The 22,438-nt window shown below is 37.0% G+C and overlaps 2 protein-coding genes across 2 annotated transcripts; both read right to left on the bottom strand.

Moving 5' to 3' along the window:
- Nucleotides 1–5,532: 5,532 nt before the first annotated feature.
- Nucleotides 5,533–8,557, bottom strand: LOC108386427 (olfactory receptor 4C11). Its single transcript, XM_037004517.2, has 2 exons — nt 8,544–8,557; nt 5,533–6,442 (listed from the first exon to the last, which is right to left on the bottom strand). The coding sequence occupies exons 1-2, from the start codon at nt 8,555–8,557 to the stop codon at nt 5,533–5,535; spliced, it is 924 nt and encodes a 307-aa protein (XP_036860412.2).
- An 8,668-nt stretch (nt 8,558–17,225) lies between these two features.
- LOC140850283 (olfactory receptor 4C46-like) lies at nt 17,226–18,164 on the bottom strand. Its single transcript, XM_073240020.1, has one exon. The coding sequence runs from the start codon at nt 18,162–18,164 to the stop codon at nt 17,226–17,228; it is 939 nt and encodes a 312-aa protein (XP_073096121.1).
- Between the last annotated feature and the right edge of the window lie 4,274 nt (nt 18,165–22,438).

Here is a 22,438-nt window from a genome sequence, read left to right on the forward strand (position 1 = left end):
CTGACACTTTCTTTTGGCTCAGGAAGTACAATTATGTCACAGGCATATTACCAAACATGGGGAGACACAAGCATCTAATAAGTGAAATTCTTTGAAAGAGGTAAAACTAGCCAGGCTGTGAATATGAGTGGTGTAATCTAGATGAAAAGAACACTGGACTTTCACGTGATGAAAAGCAGGGTAAACATAAATCAAAACCATGGTGATACTAGGCAGACAAGAGAACACACAGGTGAACACCTAGGCAATGGACAGTACATAGTCGTTTATACCTCACTCTGTCTCTTCTTCTACTTAAATTTGACTCAACATTAGCCAGTGGAAGTATTCACATTCCCTATTTTCCTAAAGGAAATAACTTATGTTCCAAGTTAGCATTATAATAATTCCAAAATAAGAGCATAAAATGTTTTGTGGAGTTTTAGATCAATCCAAACTATGAAGAAGAATTTGAAACTTCCATTCATCTTCTGTCTTCTGAGATCAACTTCTTGCTCTGTAAATTTTCCATGACATTTTCATTTCTTGCATTCCTCGGTGTATAAACCAGACAACTGAGCAAAGGTGTTCCAATTATATAAAACACAACTCTGTCTTGTCCATCGGGAAGGTGGCTGCAGGGCACATGTATATAAATATGCCAGGATCAAAGAACAAGATTATGATGATGTGCAAGGTGCAGGTGGAGAGGGCTTTTCTCCTCCCTTCAGCACTGTGACTCCTCAGAGAAGGCAAGGTGATAACCTAGCAGAGCACCAGCATGACATGTACAGATGGCCCCACTGTTGGACACCAAGAGGAGATTAACAATGTAGGTGTCTCTACAGGCAAGTTTCAACAAGGGCTGCAAATAACAAAAATAGTGATAGAGCACATTGGGACCACAGAAACGTAAACTCAAGGCCAGAAAAATCTGAGCTGAAGAGTGCACACAGGACCCCGCCCAGGCCACAGACACCAGTACACCACCAAACCTGCTACTCGTGAGGGTTGTGTAATTCCGGGGCTTACAGAAGGCCCACAGAATCATTCATCACAACCAACTGAGATTTATACCTGGGATACAAGGATGGTTCAACATGCAAAATATCAAGAAATATCATGGACCACATTAACAGAATGAAAGATGAAAAAGCAAATTATCATATCAATAGATGCAGAAAAAGCCTTTGATAAAATTCAACACCCTTTCATGATAAACACTTTCAACAAAATAGGAGAAGGGGAACTCAACAAAGAAGGTCATGCATGAAAAGTCTGCAGCTAATATACTGAATGGTGAAAAACTGACAGATTTTCTTCTAAGATCCAGAACAAAACAAAGGTGCCACTCTTAGGACTTATACATAATGCTGGAAGTTCTAGCTGGAGCAGCATCGCAAACAAAGAAAAGGCAACCAAGTCAGAAGGGAAGAGGTAAAATTATCTGTTTCCAGATGACATGATCATATACATGGAAAAAACAAATACTACACACACACACACACACACACACATGTTAGAACTAGTGAATTCAGTAAAATTATCAGAAAAAAATCCATTTATAAATATCAGCAGTGTTACTATGCACTTTCAATGGAGTATTCAGACTGAAAATAAGAATATGAACACCATCTCATTCACATAAGCAATAAATTAATAAATACTTAAGAATTAGCCTAACCAAAGTGATGAAAGTTATACACTGAAAATTGTATAACATTGAAGAAGAAATTGAAAAAGTCACGTGTAAATGGAAAGACATCCTCTGTTCATGTATCAGGAGAATAAATATTGTTAAAATATCTTAATACCCAAAATTATCTAGTGATCAATACCATCACTGTAATATCCCAATGATGTTTTTTAAGAAATATAAAAATCAAATCCCAAAATTCATGTGGAATCGCAAAAGACCTCCAATAGCCAAAATCTCTTAAGCAAGGAGAAAGCTGAGATACCACAATCCTTGATATCAAATTTTATTACAAACCTATAGTAACCAAAAAGTAAGGTATTGGCACATCAAAAACAGGCTTATAAATCAAAGGAGCAGAAAAGAGAATCCACAACTAACCTTATATATATATGACATATAATGACAAAGGATCTTCCCATGGGAGACAATAACATATACACACATGCACACTCAGCCATGAGAAAGAAGGAAATCCTGCCATATGGGACAGCATAGATGGCACGGCTGGACATTGAGGGCATTGTAATAAGTGAAATAAGTCAGAGAGAGAAAAATACATACTATATGGTGTCACCTAAATGGAGAATCTAAAACAGCTGACTGAACTCATAGAAACAGAAAGTAGAATGGTAGTTACCATTGGCTGCGGTTTGGGGTATGTGGGGAAGATTCTGGTCAAAGGGCACAAACTTGAGACGAGCTCTGGGGATCTAATGTACAGCATGATGATTATGCTGTGTTTATAGACATGAAATACTGTCAGTTAGACTGTATTACATTGCTGGAAGTTACTAAGGGAGAAAATCTTAAATTTTCTCACCACAGAAAGGAAGTGGAAATTATGTTTTCTCATAGAGGTGTTAAGAAGTGTTATGGTGGTGATCATCTTGTAATACATATGTGTATCAAATCAACAGTTTGTATATCTTTAACTTACACAAGGTTATATATTAATCATATCTCATCTAAGCTGGGAAAAAATAGCACCTCATACCTGTCAGGGTGGTTTTATTAAAAAGACTCATGGTAACAAGTATTTTTGAGAATGTGGAGTGAAGGGAACATATCTGCACTCCTGGTGGAATGCAAACTAGTATATCCATTGTGAAAAGAGTACGGAGGTTCCTCAAACAGTTTAAAACAGAACTACCATCTGTTATACTACTACTGGCTATGTATCCAAAGGACCCGAAATCGTGATCATGGAGAATACCTGCACGCACACGTTCACTGCCGCATTAGTCACAATGGTCAAGGTACGGATGCCGCTTTATTGGCCTTAACAGATGAAGCAACATACAGAATGTGATATATATGTTATTCAGACTTAAAAAAGAGAAATTCTGCCATTTACAACATTAATGTAGCTGGAGGACATTGTGTTAAGTGAAATAATCAAAACAGAGATAAACTGCATTATCTCAATTATATGTGGAAATCACATAATTCAATTCACAGAAGCAGAGTGTCAACTGGTGGTTACTTGGGCCCTGGGATTGTGGGGTATAAAGAGATATTGGTAAAGCATAGAAGGTATCAGTTATGTGGAATTAATAAGTTATAGAGATGTAATATACAACATGTTGTCTATAGTTAACAATACCATATGGTATTCTTGAAATTGCAAAGAGGATAGATCTTAAATTAAACCTAATCACACACAAATACACACACACAATGGTAACTATGTAAAGACAGTATATATGTTAGTTTGTGGTGATCTTTCACATTATACATAAAGTTAGTTGCACACCTTAAATACATACAAATTTTGTATGTCTAAAAAATATCTCAAGAATGCTGTTTAAAAAAGTAGTAGAGTCACTATTTGGATTCATGCAATGACCCCAAGTGTCATACTCTTCGTCATTATAATCTACCACCTACCTTGAAGCTAAAATAAGTGCAGTTTATGAAGACTGCATCAATTTCTTAATGTTTCCTGTGTTTCAGCCATTTAAAAAGATATTTTAAATAAGGCATAATATAGGACACAGGTGTTAGTTATTGACTTGGGAAGCATAAAACCTCATTGAAAAGCTTACTTCTGGTACTCCTTAGCAGAACACCCTTAAAGAATTTGTTCACTTTCCTCAACTTCAATTTTATATCTGTATATTTTTAGTAGGAATACATAACTTCATACTATTTTTGTAAGACACAAATATGATGAAAACAAAAAAGTGTTGAACATATATGAGACACTACAGTTCTTAAAATTAAAGGATAATTTGAATTCACAATTTCTCTTTTAGGTGAATCACTTTTGAAAGTGGGTCTTCACTTCCACTGAATGGCTATAATATCCCACAAATTGTAAAACTTTTATCTCATTTTCCCAGTTATAATTTGACTCCAATCATTGTTGACCCACATAAAACCTTCTGATATTCGTTCCCTATATAACTTATTATTCTATTAACATTATTTTAGTCTACATATTAGCTTATTTTAACTTCTTTTATATCTCTTACCTTTTTTTATTCATTCCTCTGAAAAGCAAACCACCATGAACACCTCGAGTGTATGCGTATGTGTACGCATACTGGTGTAATAGAGATGTAGATTAGATAATTTTATGATGGGTCATGACATTCCCATTCTGTGTTAATTACATGTCCCTTCTTATGAATGGCATACTAATTGGGACACCAGCACAAACACTGAGCTTCATAATGTTCCAGAAAGCAAGAAATAAGTCAGAACACAGAAAGCATGTTATTTTACTGAATTTAATTTAAAATAATCTTTGTCAAGACAATATTGGTAAAGTTTTCCATTTAAATAGGGGCAACAGTCTTGGAAATGAAATGGAACCTTAACAATTGCTAAAGATGTGGTACACTTTAATACACTGAAATCAATGAACATCAAATGGTCATGATTCGACCTCTGGCATGCACAGCCGAGGTACAGCAGTTAATCTGTTCTGTCGTTCTGGGCACTGAAATTGAATTGGCAAATCTAACATGTCAGTCTATATGACACCTTTATTAGGAAAGCTCAGAGAAAACAAGCGGCAATAATGGGCTAAAATAGTGGGTTCTCTCTAAGTCCACTGACTGAAAGTGTTAGTGATCACTCCCCGGATGCCTATGGTGCTTTCCTTCATTTCACTCACATACTATAACTTCACACAGAATAATATCATCACTTTTTCCAAAAACCAAATTATTTTCAAGTAACTTTAAGTACTTCAATATCAAAAGGTATGCTCTATTTCTAGTTTATTTTTAGTTTTTATTTAGTCTTGAAAAGATGCATTGCTTTACTTTATTTCATAGAGTTGTAGGATTCCATTGTTGTAGTCCTTATACACCAATCATATAAGTAGCTGAATATCCCAAGGCCTTTGTAACACTACATTTAAAAAAACCCCATACATAAGTCTCAGACATCTTAAGAGCCAAAAAAGCAATCAGGACTATAATAGAGTATCATTACATGAAAGAGTCCTTGATACAGTAGTATGGAACATTTCAAAGCCAAATGAATGATAAAATGAAGTGAACTTCTTGATACACAAAGTGAACTCCTTTGCTTTGCAAGTGTTCAAGAGAAAGCAGGAAACCTTGTTTCAAATGTGTTCTGGAGGGAATTATGAGTCACAGCAAACTAGTTACACTTTATTTATGGATCATCACATGTTGAAACGGTTGTGATTATGTATGTATGTATATATATACATACACATATATTTGAGGGCAGAAACACAGAAAAAAGTAAGTAGATCAGGTGCATTGTATTTCAATGCATGTGGGAGTCAGGAGACACACTATGATATTGATCTGTAGAGATTCAGTCAAACCATGACTCAGCAAGTACTCAGCCAAAGCCCACAGTTGATCTTTTGCTTAAATAGAAGTAATTTTGATATGCCATAGCTTTCTCATGGCATTTTTCACTTCTGCATTCCTCAGTGTGTAGATGAGGGGGTTGAGGAAGGGTGTCCCAATAGTATAAAATACGGACACCATCTTGTCCATAGGGAAAGTGGTTGGGGGACGTGTATAGATGAATATACACGGACCAAAGAATAAGATGACTACAGTGATGTGGGAAGTGCAAGTGGAGAGAGCTTTTTTCCTCCCTTCGGCACTGTGGTTTCGCAGAGAATGTAAGATGACTATGTATGAGATCATCAGAATCACAAAACTGCTTGAGCAAATGGCCCCACTATTAGACACCAGCAGCAGGTTGATCACATATATGTCCATGCATGCAAGTTTCAATAAGGGCTGCATATCACAAAAAAAATGATCAATCATATTGGGTCCACAGAAAGGCAACTTTAAGGCCAGGATAATCTGAGCCATAGAATGTATAAAAGACCCAATCCATGCAAGAACAATCAGAATGCAGCAGACCTGCCGTCTCATGATGGTTGGGTACCGCAAGGGCTTGCAGATGGCCACATAGCGATCAACGGCCATGAGGATGAGGACAAAGATCTCCATGCAGCCAAATAAATGTAGTGCAAAGACTTGAGTCATGCACTCATTATAAGATATGATTTTCTTCGCAGAGAGAGCATCCACAATGAGTCTAGGGGCTGTGGAAGTTGAAAAGCAGGAATCAGCAAGGGACAAATAAAACAGGAAGAAGTACATGGGGCTCCCAAGTGTTTGGCTGGACTTGATGGTCACAATAATAAGCAAATTCCCCACTACTGTTCCTACATAGAATACGAGGAAGATTACAAAGACCATTTTCTGCTCCATAGGATCCTGTGTCAGTCCTAAGAGTATGAATTCTGTTACGCTGCTATTTTGTTGTGTCATTTTAGTTGATGTGGTGAAAGCACAGCTTAGGAATAATCTTCAAAGGAGAAATAAAGAAATTTTATGAAATGAATACATATTAGGTGGTCAAATGTATATGCTTGGTTGCTTATCAATGAATAATCACTTACCTGCTATGAATTGTTTTATCTTTGCTCTCACATCATATACCACCACGAAGATAGTGGAATCAATAATATTTATTTGATCCATTTACCTAACTGTATATGAAAACATTGAAATAAAAACAGGCAAATATGAAAAAGTCAATGATTCTTCACACATAATAATCACTAACTGGGGTGATTTGGCATGAGTAGGTAACTTCTTCAGCTGAGTGCTTTCTGGAGTTCTCATCAAGGACTTGTCAATATCGGAGTGCCATCCTGTAGAAGGAAAGAAAACTTTTGCATGATTTACTCAGTATGATTGTACATTCCTTGAACCAAGTCCAGTTGTAAAATACTGTCTGAAAATATGTAAATATGAAAGAATGATTTTCTAAACAATTTGGAGTCTTTCTTAATAAATTTAAACACACTTGCACATACAGGAGATGTGGTGTGGGTGGAGAGAGACACAATAAACATAACATTTTATCAATGAACACCCAGCCAACTGCCCATCATGAGACTTCCCTAGATGTGTTGCCTGAAATGTTTATTTCCTTTCATTTTACCTCTCATACCCCTCTAATTGTTTAGATATTCAGTTCTATTAAACTTTGTACTTTTTTACTATATTATGTTGTCGAAAGTTAAATCCTTCCCGTATTCATTGTTTTTCTTGGTCTTTCAATATGTTTCATTAATGCATAAGAGTCACTTAGACTAAAATGAAGGAAAAATACAAGGAGAAAATTTGCTGTAAATCAGAATATGCATTGAAATTTCTGGTTTACTATTGAGCACCAGGCATTGAAAAATGAGCTCAGGAAACTCCGAATCATCCCTGAAACTTTTCAGTAGAATTCTTATGATAATATATCTTGAGCTTCCTGTACTTTGATTTCAAGTAAGAAAAGATAGACATAAAAAGAGAACTAAGATTTATTAATAATTAATAAAGATAAATAGCACACTTAAACACATAATTATATAAAAGAATTGCACATGAATACAAGGCATGTACGTGTACTCTCTGTGTAAAGAGGCTGCATTCTTTGCATTAGAGATATGAGCAATACCTAATTGTTAGCAACTGCCCTTCCACAAAATTTGGTAATGCATCACTATCATGATGATTGTGATTCACTAGAAAGTTCAGCTTTTAAAAACTGTATCCTAAGAGACGGTTTATTATTCACACTGGCATATCACTGACCCATCACAACTTTCTTGTGGTATAAGTAGGAAGGACAGCAATATTTTTTAAAGCAAAAATATGACCCAAATGTTTAAGGTGGTAAGTCCACTATCGAGGTAATTCTGGAACTCGGTGCTTTTCAGTCATATCATACGCCACCAAAATGACATTAACTACATGTTTGCTGGCTTTCTTGGATGTTTTTCAAGCATGCTCTTGTGAAAGCTCTTAAACATACAAAAATTTTTTATGGTTTATAGAAATTAAGGATAAAATATTAAATATCTGTATTTGTATATCTATACATATATATAGATGCATAGGTACATATGCATAATTTGCATGGTTTATATGACTCCACTAATAAATATACATAAATTATGTGAATTATATGCATGTGTGTGTATATACATATATACTTATATATAGATTCATAGACATACAAATATGCACATATTTTAAACTTATATACCCAAAATGCCATATTTTAGATTGAAGTAACATAAGGATGAGAATTTTGGCCAATAAAGTATGAATTCCAGCAACTAAGTAAATGCAGGTGATAAAAAAATATTTGTTGAATGAACAACCAGAATTAAGTAAATATCCCATAGGTACAATTAGATCGTGTTCCACACTATTCTACATTCAGTTGCCATTGAGAAAAAGGGTAGCCTGCATTCTGCTGTATCCACATCAAAATCATCATCTCCAGGGAGCATTTACAGGAACACCCAAACTTGTATTATTTCTGAATGCTCTACTCCAATAGCCCTTACCTAGTAGTTCCCATTTCCATCAGGAGCTGCTATGCACACCTTTTATTTCCATCATCTCACTGTAGAATGTAAGGCGCTCCTAGAAAGGTCCTAAACATTCCATCCTTCCACCAATATGCTGTGTGTATGAGATGCTTACAGTGGCATTGATTAGACTCATCTTCCAAGTAAGAAATACAACTAGCTTAATCCCTAATTCAAATTTACCAGCTTCGTAAAAGGTTATGCAGAGATGTGAATGTTCAGTTTCCCTCTTTTCTTCCCAAGACACCATAGGCACCCTCTGCTCAATTTACATAAAGAAGTGCTTCTAAAATTCCATCTGATTATCTGGAACCAGAGTATCTTTTATCTCACTAAGAGACCAGGTTCTCCCCTACATGCCAGATTTCAGGCTAAGACTGTCCCAGATTCAGCCCACACTTTCTGAATCCACTCTCACACAGGATTCTGACTGGGAAATGCTTCACCTCTGCCTTCCCTGGAGGAGTACTTAAACATGAGTGATGAAAAATATCGGAGTCTGGGGAAGGTCATTCCCTGAAGTGTCCCTCCCCTTCCTAGTTAAGAAACTTGGGCCTGATGTGATAAACAACTTAATCTCCAATATGTATTACTACATCATGGGAAAAAGATGGTCTATTCTTGCAATTAGATGGATATTTTGCCCTAAATGACATCTTTTGGCTAGAAAAAACTAATGATCACCTAGTGCCCAGGACTGGGTTTCTTATGCCTTCTCCAATAAAATGAAATAGGGTTCTTGAAGAAATTACTGATTCTAGTTTTGGGGCAGGGAATGTATAAGAGGACCTAAGGTATATTGTAATGTTAGAAGGTAAGCAAGTGCTAACACACACACACACACACACACACACACACACACACACACACCATGTTGAAGATATGCCAAAGGGAACACAGGGGCCTATGAAAAATGCCCTAGTGCCCAAAGCTGGAAAATATTTCAGCATCAAAATAAACAACACAAAATTTAAACATAACCCAAAGTATAAAATAAGTATTTATGAGCTAAAATGATAAAAATATTTGAAAAAATAAATAAATTGATAGACGAGAATAGACCAAATAATTCCTAAGGATTTATGTAGATGTTCTGCCCTCAAACTCTCCATGTCTTAAGTGTGGGCTGTATATGGTGACTTCCTTCTGAAAGGCACATATGGAGTGGGGAGGGTGTGACTTCACAAAGGGGACATATGACAACACTACTTCAGCCAGATGACCAAGTTTAATAGCAACAGTGATAAGTCACACTGAAATTATGTTCCCACTGATATGATGTGATGAAAATGGCCTCTCACCTCTGTGGTCTTTCTCCCAATAATCCACAACCCTTAACCTTGAGTATCAGAATATCAGAATAGCTGGCAAACCTCAGCTGAGGGTGTTCATACAAAACATCCATCTGATTTTCTTCAAAACTTCCAACGTCATCTCTAATAAGGAATGTCAGAGAAACTGTCACTGCCCACAGGTGCCAAACCACACATGACAGCTTCATGTAATGTGGTATCCTAGATGAGGTTCTGGAGAAGAAAAATAAAATTAGTGAGGACTTATTCATTAGGAATCTGGTTGAAGTATGGATTTTAGTTACTAATAATTTATTTTTAAAATGATTTAATAACATCAATTGATTTATTTTGACAAATCCATCATACTAATATAAGATAATTAATAATTATATTATTATATAATAATTATATAATAATTAATTATTATGATTAAAATAATAATAAGGGAAACAGTGTGGAGTTTATCAAAACTCTATATTAATTTTACAACTTCCCTGGAAATATAAACCTGCTATCTAACATCAACTTGATTAAAAATGAATGGCATGTTCATTCAACACATCCTCAAAATTTATGTTTTGTAATATGTCAGAAACTCCTTTCTTTTTAATATTGAATAATATTCCATTGTATGCAGACCACATTCTCTTTATCTATTTATGTGTTGATGGGCACTAGGGTTGCTTACACATTTTGGCAGTTGTGAATGTGCCATAAACAGAAGTGTACAAGTATCACTTCTAGTCCCTGCATTAACTTCTTTTGGTATATATCCAGAAGGAGAATTGCTGAATCTATTGGACATTCTATTTTTAATTTTCTGAGGAATGTCAAACTGTCTTTCAAACAGGCTGCTCCATTTTACATTCTCATAAACAGGGCACAAGTGTGTGAAGTGATGTTGGGCATCTATTCATATGCTCTTTGCACATTTGTATGTATTCTTTACTCATTTTGAAATCAGGTTGTCATTGAGTTTTAGGAATTCCTTGTGTATTCTGGATAGGACTCCTTATAAGAGGTATATTTGAAAGTTTTTCTTCCTATTCCATTAGTTGCTTTTCCCTCTGGTGACTTTGGTCTTTGATGCACAGAAATTTTAATTTCGATGTAATCCATTTTATCTATTTTTTCTTCAGTAACCTGTGTCTTTGGTGCCATATTTAAGAAATTGTTGCCTCATCTAATGTCCTGAAGCTTTCCCTCTATATTTTCTTCTAAGTGTTTTACAGTTTTAGCTATTATGTTTAGTTCTTTCATCCATTTTGAGCTATTTTGTATATGGTGTAAGTTAAGGGTCAACCTTTATTCTTCGGCATGGGAATATCAAATTTCCATCACCATTTGTTGAAAAAACTATCCTTTCCCCATTGGATGCTCTTGGTACCCCTGTAGAAATTCATATGACCAAACGTGATGGTATATTTCTGGGCTTTCTAAGCTATTCAATTAGCCTAGATGCCTGTCTTTATACAAGTATCACACTGTTCTGATAACTATACTTTTACAATAAGTTCTGAAATCAAGAAGTGTGTGACCCCCAACTTAGTTATTCTCAAGTCTTTAATGATTATGGTGTCCTTAGAGATTTCACATAAAATTTTAAGATTTTTCTACATCTGCAAAATTGTCGTGAAGATTTGATAGGGATTTTATTGAATCTGTTTTAGGTATTATTGATGCTAAGCAATATTAAGTCTTCCAATCCATGAAAATGTGATATGTTTCAGCACACACACACACACACACACACACACACACACATAAGAAGAGATTTATACTAGGAATTGTCTCTTGTGTATATGTAGGTTGGCAAGTACAAAATCTGTACAGCCAATGTCTCATTTTGAGTCAAAAGACCAGAAACTATTGTAAATCAGTAATATCTGCTGTCCCAATTCAGGTCCATAGGCAGGAAGCTGCTGTAGAATCAGGAAGAGTTAATGTGTCAGTGTGCAGACCGTCAGACAGGAAGAGCTGATGTTTCAGTCTGAAAGCTCTGAGGCAGCAGAATTCCCTTAGAGGAGGTCAGCCTTTTGTAACTGTCAAGCATTCAGTTGGATGAGGACCACCTACATTAGTGAGGGCAATCTGCCTTACAGTCTACCAGTTCAAATGTTGATATCATCTAGGCAGACCTCACACTCACAACACCAAATAATATTCAAGTAAGTATTTGTGCACACTCTGGCCCAGAAAAATTTAAACATAAAATTAACCAAAACAAGTCCATTGCTTCAACTTAGTACCTAGATACATCTCCTTAAAGCATACTTAATCTTCAAATAAAATTATTACTAAGGTCATAATTCCATATAACATCATACAACTGTCCTGTGTACAACTGAAAATGAATAACCCCTGCCCTAGAAGGGAAGGTAAATTCTTGCGGTTATTGTAACTCCAGGGGAAAATCTGTCTCCCAGGTCAGGGCAAATTACCATTGAAACCCAAATTAGTCAAAGGGAGAATTAAGAGGGAGAACCCCATTTATTGCTTATAAGCACTTGTCCACTTCTCTCCTATGTCTTTCATGACCTGGCTGCAAAAATGGACCCCACCCAACCTCTCCAGTCCAGATATGCCATCGCTCCCCCATGTAATCATGTATTGACATGGAGATGGACTCCTACTCTCCACCCCTTGGAAACACCTACTGATATGGAGATGAATTAAGCCAGGCAAGAGATTCTGGAAATATTGGGATTTTATCCACAGTTATCTTTGTTCTTCTCTTTAATATCTTGTAAAATAAATACTGTGATAGAAAATTGGAAATACTAAAATATTATGAGGGAAACTCAAAATATCTTTTGGTACATGGAAAGGTAAGAGAGGAAAGAAAACAAAGACGTTAGGTTAATGTATGTACTCACATACACAAACATATTCATAATATAAGGAGGACAAAGAACAATTACAGTCTTTATTTCTGAAACTGGTCACTTTGTTAGGAATGTTAGGGAGAAAGATACACATGAGCAGCTGAGGAAGGGGAAGATGAGGCTCAAGGGAAATAACTGCCCAAATTGCCCATGCAGGGGTGCCCACGTGAAGACAATAGAGGTTTTGCAGGGAGATAACCTCTTGCCTATTGGACACAGAACAAACCATTCCCAACAAGGTTCCACCACCAGTGCAAACAAAACTAAGAACCACCTAACCACACCTCCACATAATCTAATTAAAGTAGAATTGCTGTTTTGCTGCCCTCCCTCATCATGAGCTTTTCTGTGTGCATCTTGGGGAAAGACATGCTGACCAAGAGGAATAGGTATATAACTAGAGGTGACCATCAAATGACCTCACCCTGTCAATCAAAGAAGTGTCTCCCAGCTAGGTAAGGATAAAGAGACCCTCCCCTAAAAGTTAGGGGAATCTGTCTACCTTGACTCTGGCCCACTCCTCCCTTGGAGTGTATTAAAATAAAACTTTCACTCTGTTTCACTATTGCGTCTTTGCCTTTCAATTCTTTGTTGCGGCAGGAGGAGAACTGAGACGAACAAACTCAGCCATAGCAACATGGTCATAGCTGGTATTTCTAATTATTTTTTCTGTTTCTCATTTGTATTCAGTGTGCCCTCAGCAAGCTCCAAAGCTGGTCAGGGTTCTTCACCTGGTGGGGCGACACAGAGCTTCACTACTGAAGAGTCTGGGCCATTAGTAGCTCTGCTTGGATTGGGTTGTCATAGTTTTCGACTGACCTTAATCATTGCTAAGACTTGAATAGGTTTCCTGTCTGTTTCACTTCTAGGAACACCACAATAAACTAGCAACACTGTTAATCTGCTTGTGTTGACTATTCTGATGGCAGCTTTCACTCTGCTGTACCTTGGGGTAGCCACGCCCCACATTGCCTTTGAGGGTTGAGTGGCACCACTTGGCCACTGTTACCTGGGATCAAATGACTCACACTTTTAGATTTCCCAGTCCAGTGACCATAGTTCCCACCAGAGGTCTGACCTACAGAAAACAGTGATCACAGAGCTTTTGAAGTACACTGTGGCTCTGCCTACAAATTTATTTCTTATGGTAATGATGAAAGGGATGCCTTCTGGACCTTCCCAGGGTGGTTAAGTAGTTCTTAAAGGACAAATCCACTCTAACATTCCCTCTCCCTAGGCCTTTGAATCTCTTTCTGTACGTTGAACCAAGGGAGGTCTGGCATTGCTAATTTGCTCACTATGGGCCAAGTTTTGGTTAATGTTTTAGGCACCAACCAGAAAAACTGTTAGACTTTTCTGCAATATTAAATGAAGAATTTCTTCTTAGTGAGTCCATGGCACTAAATTTGGCATGATCGAAATTATGGGTCTTCTCTAATTGTCCCACACCTTTTATGTCCATTGCTACATATATTCCACAAAACTCTTGCTGTATAAATTAGATAACTCAAGTAGCATTTGGAATATAGTGCATCTCCTCCGGGGTCACACTTTGTACCTCACCTTTAGGGACCTCCTGGGACTTCAGCACAGTTCCAAGTGTGGAAGCAAAGAAAGGTAGTGGGTGGGGGGATGTGTCCTGAGGAGAATGAGCTTTCTTTTCATTCTTTCATGGCCACTGCCTCAAGGGAGGCCATTAGAGGTTCCTCAAAGGATGTGGGAAGATCCTTCAGACTGAGGGGAGAAGCTTCTCCCACCAACAAGGAAGACTCATGTAACTGTTTCATCTCAGTTTCCTCAGTCTTCCTGGAATCTAAGTCAGAGTCTAGTTTTTAATCCATGACTCTTCCTTCTCAAATCATCATCATATATCAAATCTTTTCTTTATAGTGCCTAAATAGTTTTGATGCCTTCTCTAATTCTCCATTAGGATTCCCAAATGCAGACCTTGTATTGGTATTTTTATAACAGTGATTTATAAAGAGTAAGGTTGAAAGGAGCTGAGTAGGGAGAAGAAAGAATGTAGTCCTGACTGGAGCCTGGAGTCTGGCTTGAGCCTGGACGATGGAAGCTCTGGGCTATACACTGTGCTGCACAACTAGCTCCACCTTGAGGAAAGGGAGCAGCCATATTTTACCCCGATTCCAGTCGTTCGTTGGTTCCAGTTCTGAGATAATTGGCATTCCCCCCACGTGAGGCAGCTCCAATTTCTCCGGTGCAGGTGGTCAGAGAAGGATGGGGCTCCGGCTCTCAGCAGCCCGGCACAGCGGCTGGAGCACAGGTGCGCTGGCCTGTGACGGGGCCCGGAGCTGGGAGCAGCAGGGCCCACCCAACGCTGCCTCCTCATGGGCACTGCCAGGGTCCAGGCCTCCCTCCTTTCATACCCATAGCATTGCAGTAACTTCCTAACTGCTCTCCATCTCCCAGTCTTGGCCCCTTCAACCCATTTCCCACACAGAGTTATCATCTAAAAACTCAAATTAAACTACACCACTCACTTGCTTAAAAGACCTTCCAATGTTTTCCCCATGATACTTAGCATTGGCCTTGACACAACTATGAGAACTTCCTTAATCTTCCCTGTTCCTATCTCTTCAGCTTCAGATCTTACTATTTACCCTTTATAAGCTCAGTGTCCAGCATGGTGCCCAGCACACAGTAGGTATTCAACAAGTAATTGAATGGATAGATGGATTAACAACCACAGCTATGTTGAACTCATTAGGTTTCTTCGTAGCTATTATCACCTTCTGGACTGTATCACGCATTCTCTCTCCTGAAATGGTCTCAGTCCAACTGATGCCTCTTTGCTCTGCTGACTCCTCTGCTTTGGGTCCCATTATTATGTCTTTTCATCTTGGAACTCTTCCTGACTCCTTATGTCCTTGTTGTGTGTCTCACAAACCTGCTTTCATAGCAGCTGGGCCTCCACTGTCTTACCGTTTATAACATAATATTGGAATTTCAAGCTTCCTTTTGAATTTCTCTCAGTGGATTGTGAGTTCTCTGATGTCAAGACCAGCAGTTTTCTTTATATACGACTAAAGTACCAGCCCCTATGAAGGGGCCTAATACTTTCTTTGAGCTAAAAATATTTGTTGATTAATGAATTAAGCTGGGAAGCAATGAACGGGATATAGTTATCCTAGAATTGCTTTGCTTATAGATAGAGCTACGTATTTTTAAAAGCATCTTTTCATAATGAAATGCTACCAAAATCAAACCCATTAACAGAGAAAAATAAACAGCCACATTCAAGAGGTGAAAATGCTGAAAGGAGGGAGAATTATCAAGGCAAACTATTTGCTCTTTCACTGAGCATTTCAATTTCAATTTCTTTCTCATTTCAGTAAAACAGGAGTTAAAATAAATTGTGGTTCCCAAAAGAAGTCTAGCTAGAATCTTCCTTAGAGTCTGAATCAAAGTAGGAGAAAAAATCTGCAGTATCATTTTTTTGCTCCGTATTTTATTGACTTTATTCATCTTACTTTAAACTTACATTTATTCATTCAATATTTACCATGCACCAAACATTGTTCTACTTGTAGACACTATCATTAGGTAGCAATCAAGTACTTTATAGGGTATGAATATATATTTAATAAATAGAAGTTCCTTCTGAGTTTGAAATATTCTTTTAATTTAAAATACAAAATTAATTCATCATACTTTCTCAATGGTCATCAGCATAACGGTCATTAGCAAAACAACATGATTCGGAAGCCTACAAGGAAATTTGGGAATATGGCATAATATTCATCACATACCCTTTAAAGGTTAAATGACCCATTGCTTTTATATTTCTAAAATAATTACAATTACAATTTTACAGTCAACCCATTATCATCAACTATGTTACCATGTGAAAATAAGCAGTTATTAATGAAATATTATAATTTAGTTATATACAATGAACTAATAATATGTATTATAACTGATTACATATATACATATATAGTCTGCAGCACAGTCCCTAGCTGAATGAATTGTAACTAACATAATTACCTTACCTTGCTATCATCATTGCCTGGCAGGGTGTCACAGAGGCTCAGAGCGTGGTCTGAGGGAACAGATAGGTTCTCCTTACTAGCTCTTCACTGCACCTCTGGATACTCTCCTCAGTACAATGGGGGACAATAGAAGTGCCTGCCAGTTTGAATTGTTATAGAGATCACTGCTCTGTATTCATATATTTTATTTATTTTATTTCATTTTTTGTATTAAAATGAAAGTTCATTAATCCATATCATGAATGAAGTTAGCAGAATTAATTAGCAGAATTTTCCAACTATGGTCTTAGGTTAAGCTTTTATTCCTTTGCTTGCACCCATTTCTGTTCCTTTCCAGGCAAAATCAATGATTTATAGAAATTCATCATTTTTTTATCTCATATGCATTTACTACAGAGATCTTCCAAAATATTCTTTTGTCTTTTGCCTCAGTTGAATCAATATTGGTACTCCAGAAACATTCATTTATCAGTTGAATAAAAAATTATCAGCTTTCCTACTACACAATTTTCTAACGGCATTTTTCATCTGGGCATTTCTCAAGGTATAGATTAAGGGGTTTAACATAGGGGTTATCATAGTGTAGAAAACAGAAACTGCTTTATCAATTGATAAAGTAGCTGCAGGTCTCATGTACACAAATATGCAGGGAACAAGGAATAAGACCACAGCTGTGATGTGGGAGACACAGGTGGAGAGGGCTTTTTGCCTTGCCTCCAAGCTATGATTCCGTAGAGAGCGAAGAATGACCACATAAGAGCCCATCAAGAGGAGGAAGTTTAACAGACAGATGAAGCCACTGTTGGCAGCAATGAAGAGCCCCAGAGTGTGGGTATCAGTGCAGGCAAGACTGAGCAAAGGAATCAGGTCACACATGAAGTGATCTATGATGTTAGGGCCACAGAAGGGTAATTGGAAGATGAAGAGGATCTGTGTGGTTGCATGAAGAAAGCCCCCCACCCACACCACTCCCACTAGCAGGCCACACACCCGCCGATTCATGATGGTTGTATAGTGCAAGGGCTTGCAGATGGCCACATAGTGGTCATAGGCCATCACAGTCAACAGGGTGACATCAGCACCTCCAAATAAATGTCCCCCAAAGATCTGAGTCATGCATCCATTGAATAAGATGGTTTTCTTCTCATGGAGTGAATCCACAATCAGTTTAGGGGCACTTACAGAGGAGTAGCAGGCATCAATAAAGGAGAGATTGGCCAGGAAGAAGTACATGGGGGTTTCCAGTAATGGGCTGGCGGTGATGGTGACCAAGATGAGCACATTTCCTACCATAGAAATGATGTAGATGAGAAAAAACACAACAAATACGATTCTCTGCATCTTTGGATTCTCTGTGAGCCCCAGTAGAACAAATTTTGTCACGTTGTTTCTATTCACATATTTCATATTATCTTCATTACATTACCTGAAAAAAATTAGTTTTTATTAACACAACCTTCAATTTATTAAGCTTCTCCATCTAACACATAATAACTACCTAGATTCTATTGAATGTGAATTCTTGTGAGGGTTTTTGAGATAGTAAATAGCTCTGAGTTCTAGGATGTTAGCTAAATTATCTCCTGGATAAAGATTCTGTGAAGAGTGTGGACATGAGGAACTTTTGCGGACACAGAGGCAGTGATCATTTGTGAACACTCAGTCGTCTGAGGTGGCTTAGAGCCTAACATGTCCTGGCAGGTAAGTAAGAAAAGGGAGGTAGAACATGGATTTAAAGGCCATAAATGCAAAGCTAAGGATTCTCCCCTGTATTCTTTGGAAATGGGGGACCATAAAGAGGAATTGAGAATATGAATAGACAGATGAAGAAAAATTTGAGGAAAGGGAATTCTTAGATATAACTCCACTAATGATGTTGGGGTGTCTTGGATGAAGTGGTTTGAGGTTCAGTAAGAGGACAGAAGCCAGAGACAGAAACCCCAGTGTCAGACTATTTATAATATATTCATATAGTATAATATAATGAAGGGTAGCAGGGTATTGGTGATGGGAATTAAATGAAAGGATCCTAGAGCTAGTGTGAAGAACATATAATGCACGTAGTCTAATTCTCATACCATTATAATAGCTCATAAACATACTTACACTAATTGATTGCTATGTGCAAAGCATGGTAGCAACTTTTATAGTTGGTATTATTTCAACCATTCCGCAAATGAGGAAACAATCCCAGAGGCTATGTTAATAGTAATAATAATGCTAATATTAACTAAAACTTAATGAATACTTACTGGCTCCAAGTATTTTGCAGACATTTGGTTATGGAATTCTCACTACAAACCTAAGAGAAGATTACCATTTTCATTCTTATTCTACAGAGTAGAAAATAAGAGCATAGTAAAGTTAAGTGTCCTGCTCAAGATAAAGCAAATAATAAAGGGCAGAGCTAAGATTAGGTCAGATTGTACTTGGTAACTTCTTCCTCCAGACTCTTAATCCATGCCCTCCATTGTTATAATAAACAATGTTGAACTAGTAATCTCTTTAGTGTATATGAAACAATTTCATCAACAGATGTACACACAAACAAACACACACACTAGCATATTGGAATCTCCAGATATTAATAAAAATGTGGCAGTGCTTTCACTGAAAGTCACTTTTGTCTTGGCCTCTCCCTCAGCCCCATTTCCTGCCTCCCCAGTTCCCCTCCAGAGCCTGGGCCCTGACTGCTCTGCCGAATGTTGAAAATGACAGCCACAGTGGTTGTGTATTGGTTTGAGAATTGGAAAGACCAGACTGGAATTTGCCTCATCCACTTGCAACTTCTTTCTCCTGGAGGTACTTCTTAGCATCTTTAGTCCTTCTTTCCTCATGTATAAAGTGAGAATAAAATATCCACTTGACAGGTTGTTAATGAGAATTGATAGAGGAAAGATACATGAACATGTTCTCCACACTGCTGTGGACACACAGAGGACTCCTCTATTATGATTGTGCATGCTCAAGAAGACCAGAAAAATTACATTTTGAGTGATGATACAGAGAAACATTTAACCATGCAGAAGGTCAGGATTCATCTCCAGTTCTAGTTTTAAAGAAGCGCTGACTCATATTACACATCCTAGGAAGGGTGCTCCACTTTCATGCTTGGACTAAACAACTGATGATTTGTGTCATTTGATATTCATATTTAGGCCTTTTCTGTGGGTAAAATGTACTTAAATTTTTTTTTCAGTCCATGATTAGTCTTGATTATTAAAGGAGATGTCTCATTTGGGCAAAGGAAAGTGTTTAATATTGGTGAACTGGGTCCCACCATTTACTTAATATCTGTGAGTCTCCAATTCTTAATCTCTCAAAATAGGTTAACATTATTTGCAACCTATGTTTTGAAGAATTAGCATGAGGATAAATTCCCTATTACTACATTTGAAAAGTGTTGACATGTAATGATTATATATATACATAAATTGAAAAACCTTGAGGTGCATCTGCCCCAGTAAAAAACTTACCGTACAAGAGTTAGGTGAACTTAATTATGTTTGGAGGTGTTCAGAAACAATCCATCTTCAAACTGACCTTTTCTTGAAATAAGTAACTTTCATTATGAAAGATGTGACGTACTGAGAAAGAAACTACTCAGATTATTCAACATCAAAGTTGTTAAGAAAGTGTTTTTATATATATAAATCTTTTCTTCCAGCCTATAGCCTCAGAAATTTTAATAGAAACCTGTATTTGAATTTAGAATGGATGCATTTGAAACAATATAGATAAATGATATTCTATAGATCATTCTGATCCTGTAGGCAATAGTGAGAACGAGTGGAGGAGACACATTCAGATGGGTCATTTCCCCCATGATGAATCTTGCTCTGCAGATGTGATCAACAAAAATCATTTCCCCTTGCACTGCATGGATATTTAAAGAGGTTTTCATAAATGTTAAGGATCTTGTAGCTGCTACTTTCTCTCCCAGGAATTAATTATCTCTTCTGTTGGAAAGGCTTTGTCTTAGAAACATATTCTAGAGACACATGTTGAGAAATCCCCTTTTTTGAAATTTAATGGGGAATTGTATTCCCTGAACTTGGAAATTAAACATGTGTGTCTCCCTCCTCTGTCTAAACTTGAGTTTCTAAGAAGTTGAATATAATGTGAATAGCAAGGTGGCCCAAATCCAGGGTGGGAACAAGTACTGCAGTTATGCTATGGGCTCCTGTCTCAGGCAGAACTTCTCTCCCTATGTCACCATTAAATCCTCTGGAAGCCCCTGTTGATTGCTTGAGAGATAAAGGAGGCAGCTGTAATTTGAAAGATTTTGATGTCAAAAGCTGTTTTTCACAGTCATCAGAGGGTTATGCAAGTAAACAGAAACTCCAAGTTATCTTTGGGACCCATTGTATGGTGGGTACGGAATAGCAGACAGCACTGAGATTGCAGACAGATGTCAAAACAGAAGAAGAGAGTTCCAATTTCAAACACAAGAAGTGTTCCACATTCTTGTCACTTGGTATTTAGTTATTTTTAGTTATTTTATTTCTAGTCTTTCTACATGATATGTAGTGATAAATTATTGTGACTTTAGTTTGTTTGTCCTAATAACAAATGACATTAAGCATTTTTTTCACGTTCTTATTGCCCAGTTGTATATCTTATTTTTCTGTAAGTTTAAAAAGTTTCTTTTCATGTCCTTTGCACAATTTAAAAATAGCAATTCCAGGTTTCTTATTACTAAGTTGTAAATATTCTTTATGTATTCTAGATATATGTCTTTATCACATATATATTTTATCTGTATAACTACATAATTTTTATGTATATAGTTAAAGATATATATTTATAAAAGTATAGTTATATGTAAATATAGTTTTATATATAAATTTTTATTAAAATTAATTTATATTTAATTTTAATTTCAATAAGCAGTAATAAATAATCATTTAAAATTTTTTTTTTGAGAGGGCATCTCTCATATTTATTGATCAAATGGTATGGTTGTTAACAACAATAAAATTCGGTATACGGGGTCAATGCTCAATGCACAATCATTAATCCATCTCAAGCCAAATTCTCATCAGTCTCCAATCTTCTGAAGCATAACGAACAAGTTTTTACATGGTGAACGAATTCTTACATAGTGAATAAATTCTTACATGGTGAACAGTACAAGGGCATTCATCACAGAAACTTTTGGTTTTGATCACGCATTATGAACTATAAACAATCAGGTCAAATATGAATATTCGTTTGATTCTTATACTTGATTTATATGTGGATCCCACATTTCTCCCTTTATTATTATTATTATTTTTATTTTTAATAAAATGCTGTAGTGGTAGGTAGATGCAAGATAAAGGTAGAAAACATAGTTTAGTGCTGTAAGAGGGCAAATGAAGATGATCAGGTGTGTGCCTATGGACTAAGTATTAATCCAAGGTAGACAAGAGCAGCAAAACATCCATGGATGCAGAAGATTTCTCTCAAAGCAGGGGGGGTGAGGTTCTGAGCCTCACCTCTGTTGATCCCCAATTTCTCACCGGATGGCCCCCCTGCGACTGTGCCTGTCTTAGGTTGTTCCTCCCTTGAGGAATCTTACCCGTCTCTGGCTAACCAGTCATCTTCCGCGGCCATACAGGGAAATGTAAAGTTGGTAAGTGAGAGAGAAGCCATATTGTTTGAAAAGGTTAGCTTTTTACTTCTTTGCAGATTTATGC

This window comes from Manis javanica, chromosome 6 (genome assembly GCF_040802235.1).
Source record: "Manis javanica isolate MJ-LG chromosome 6, MJ_LKY, whole genome shotgun sequence".
Taxonomy (NCBI): domain Eukaryota; kingdom Metazoa; phylum Chordata; class Mammalia; order Pholidota; family Manidae; genus Manis; species Manis javanica.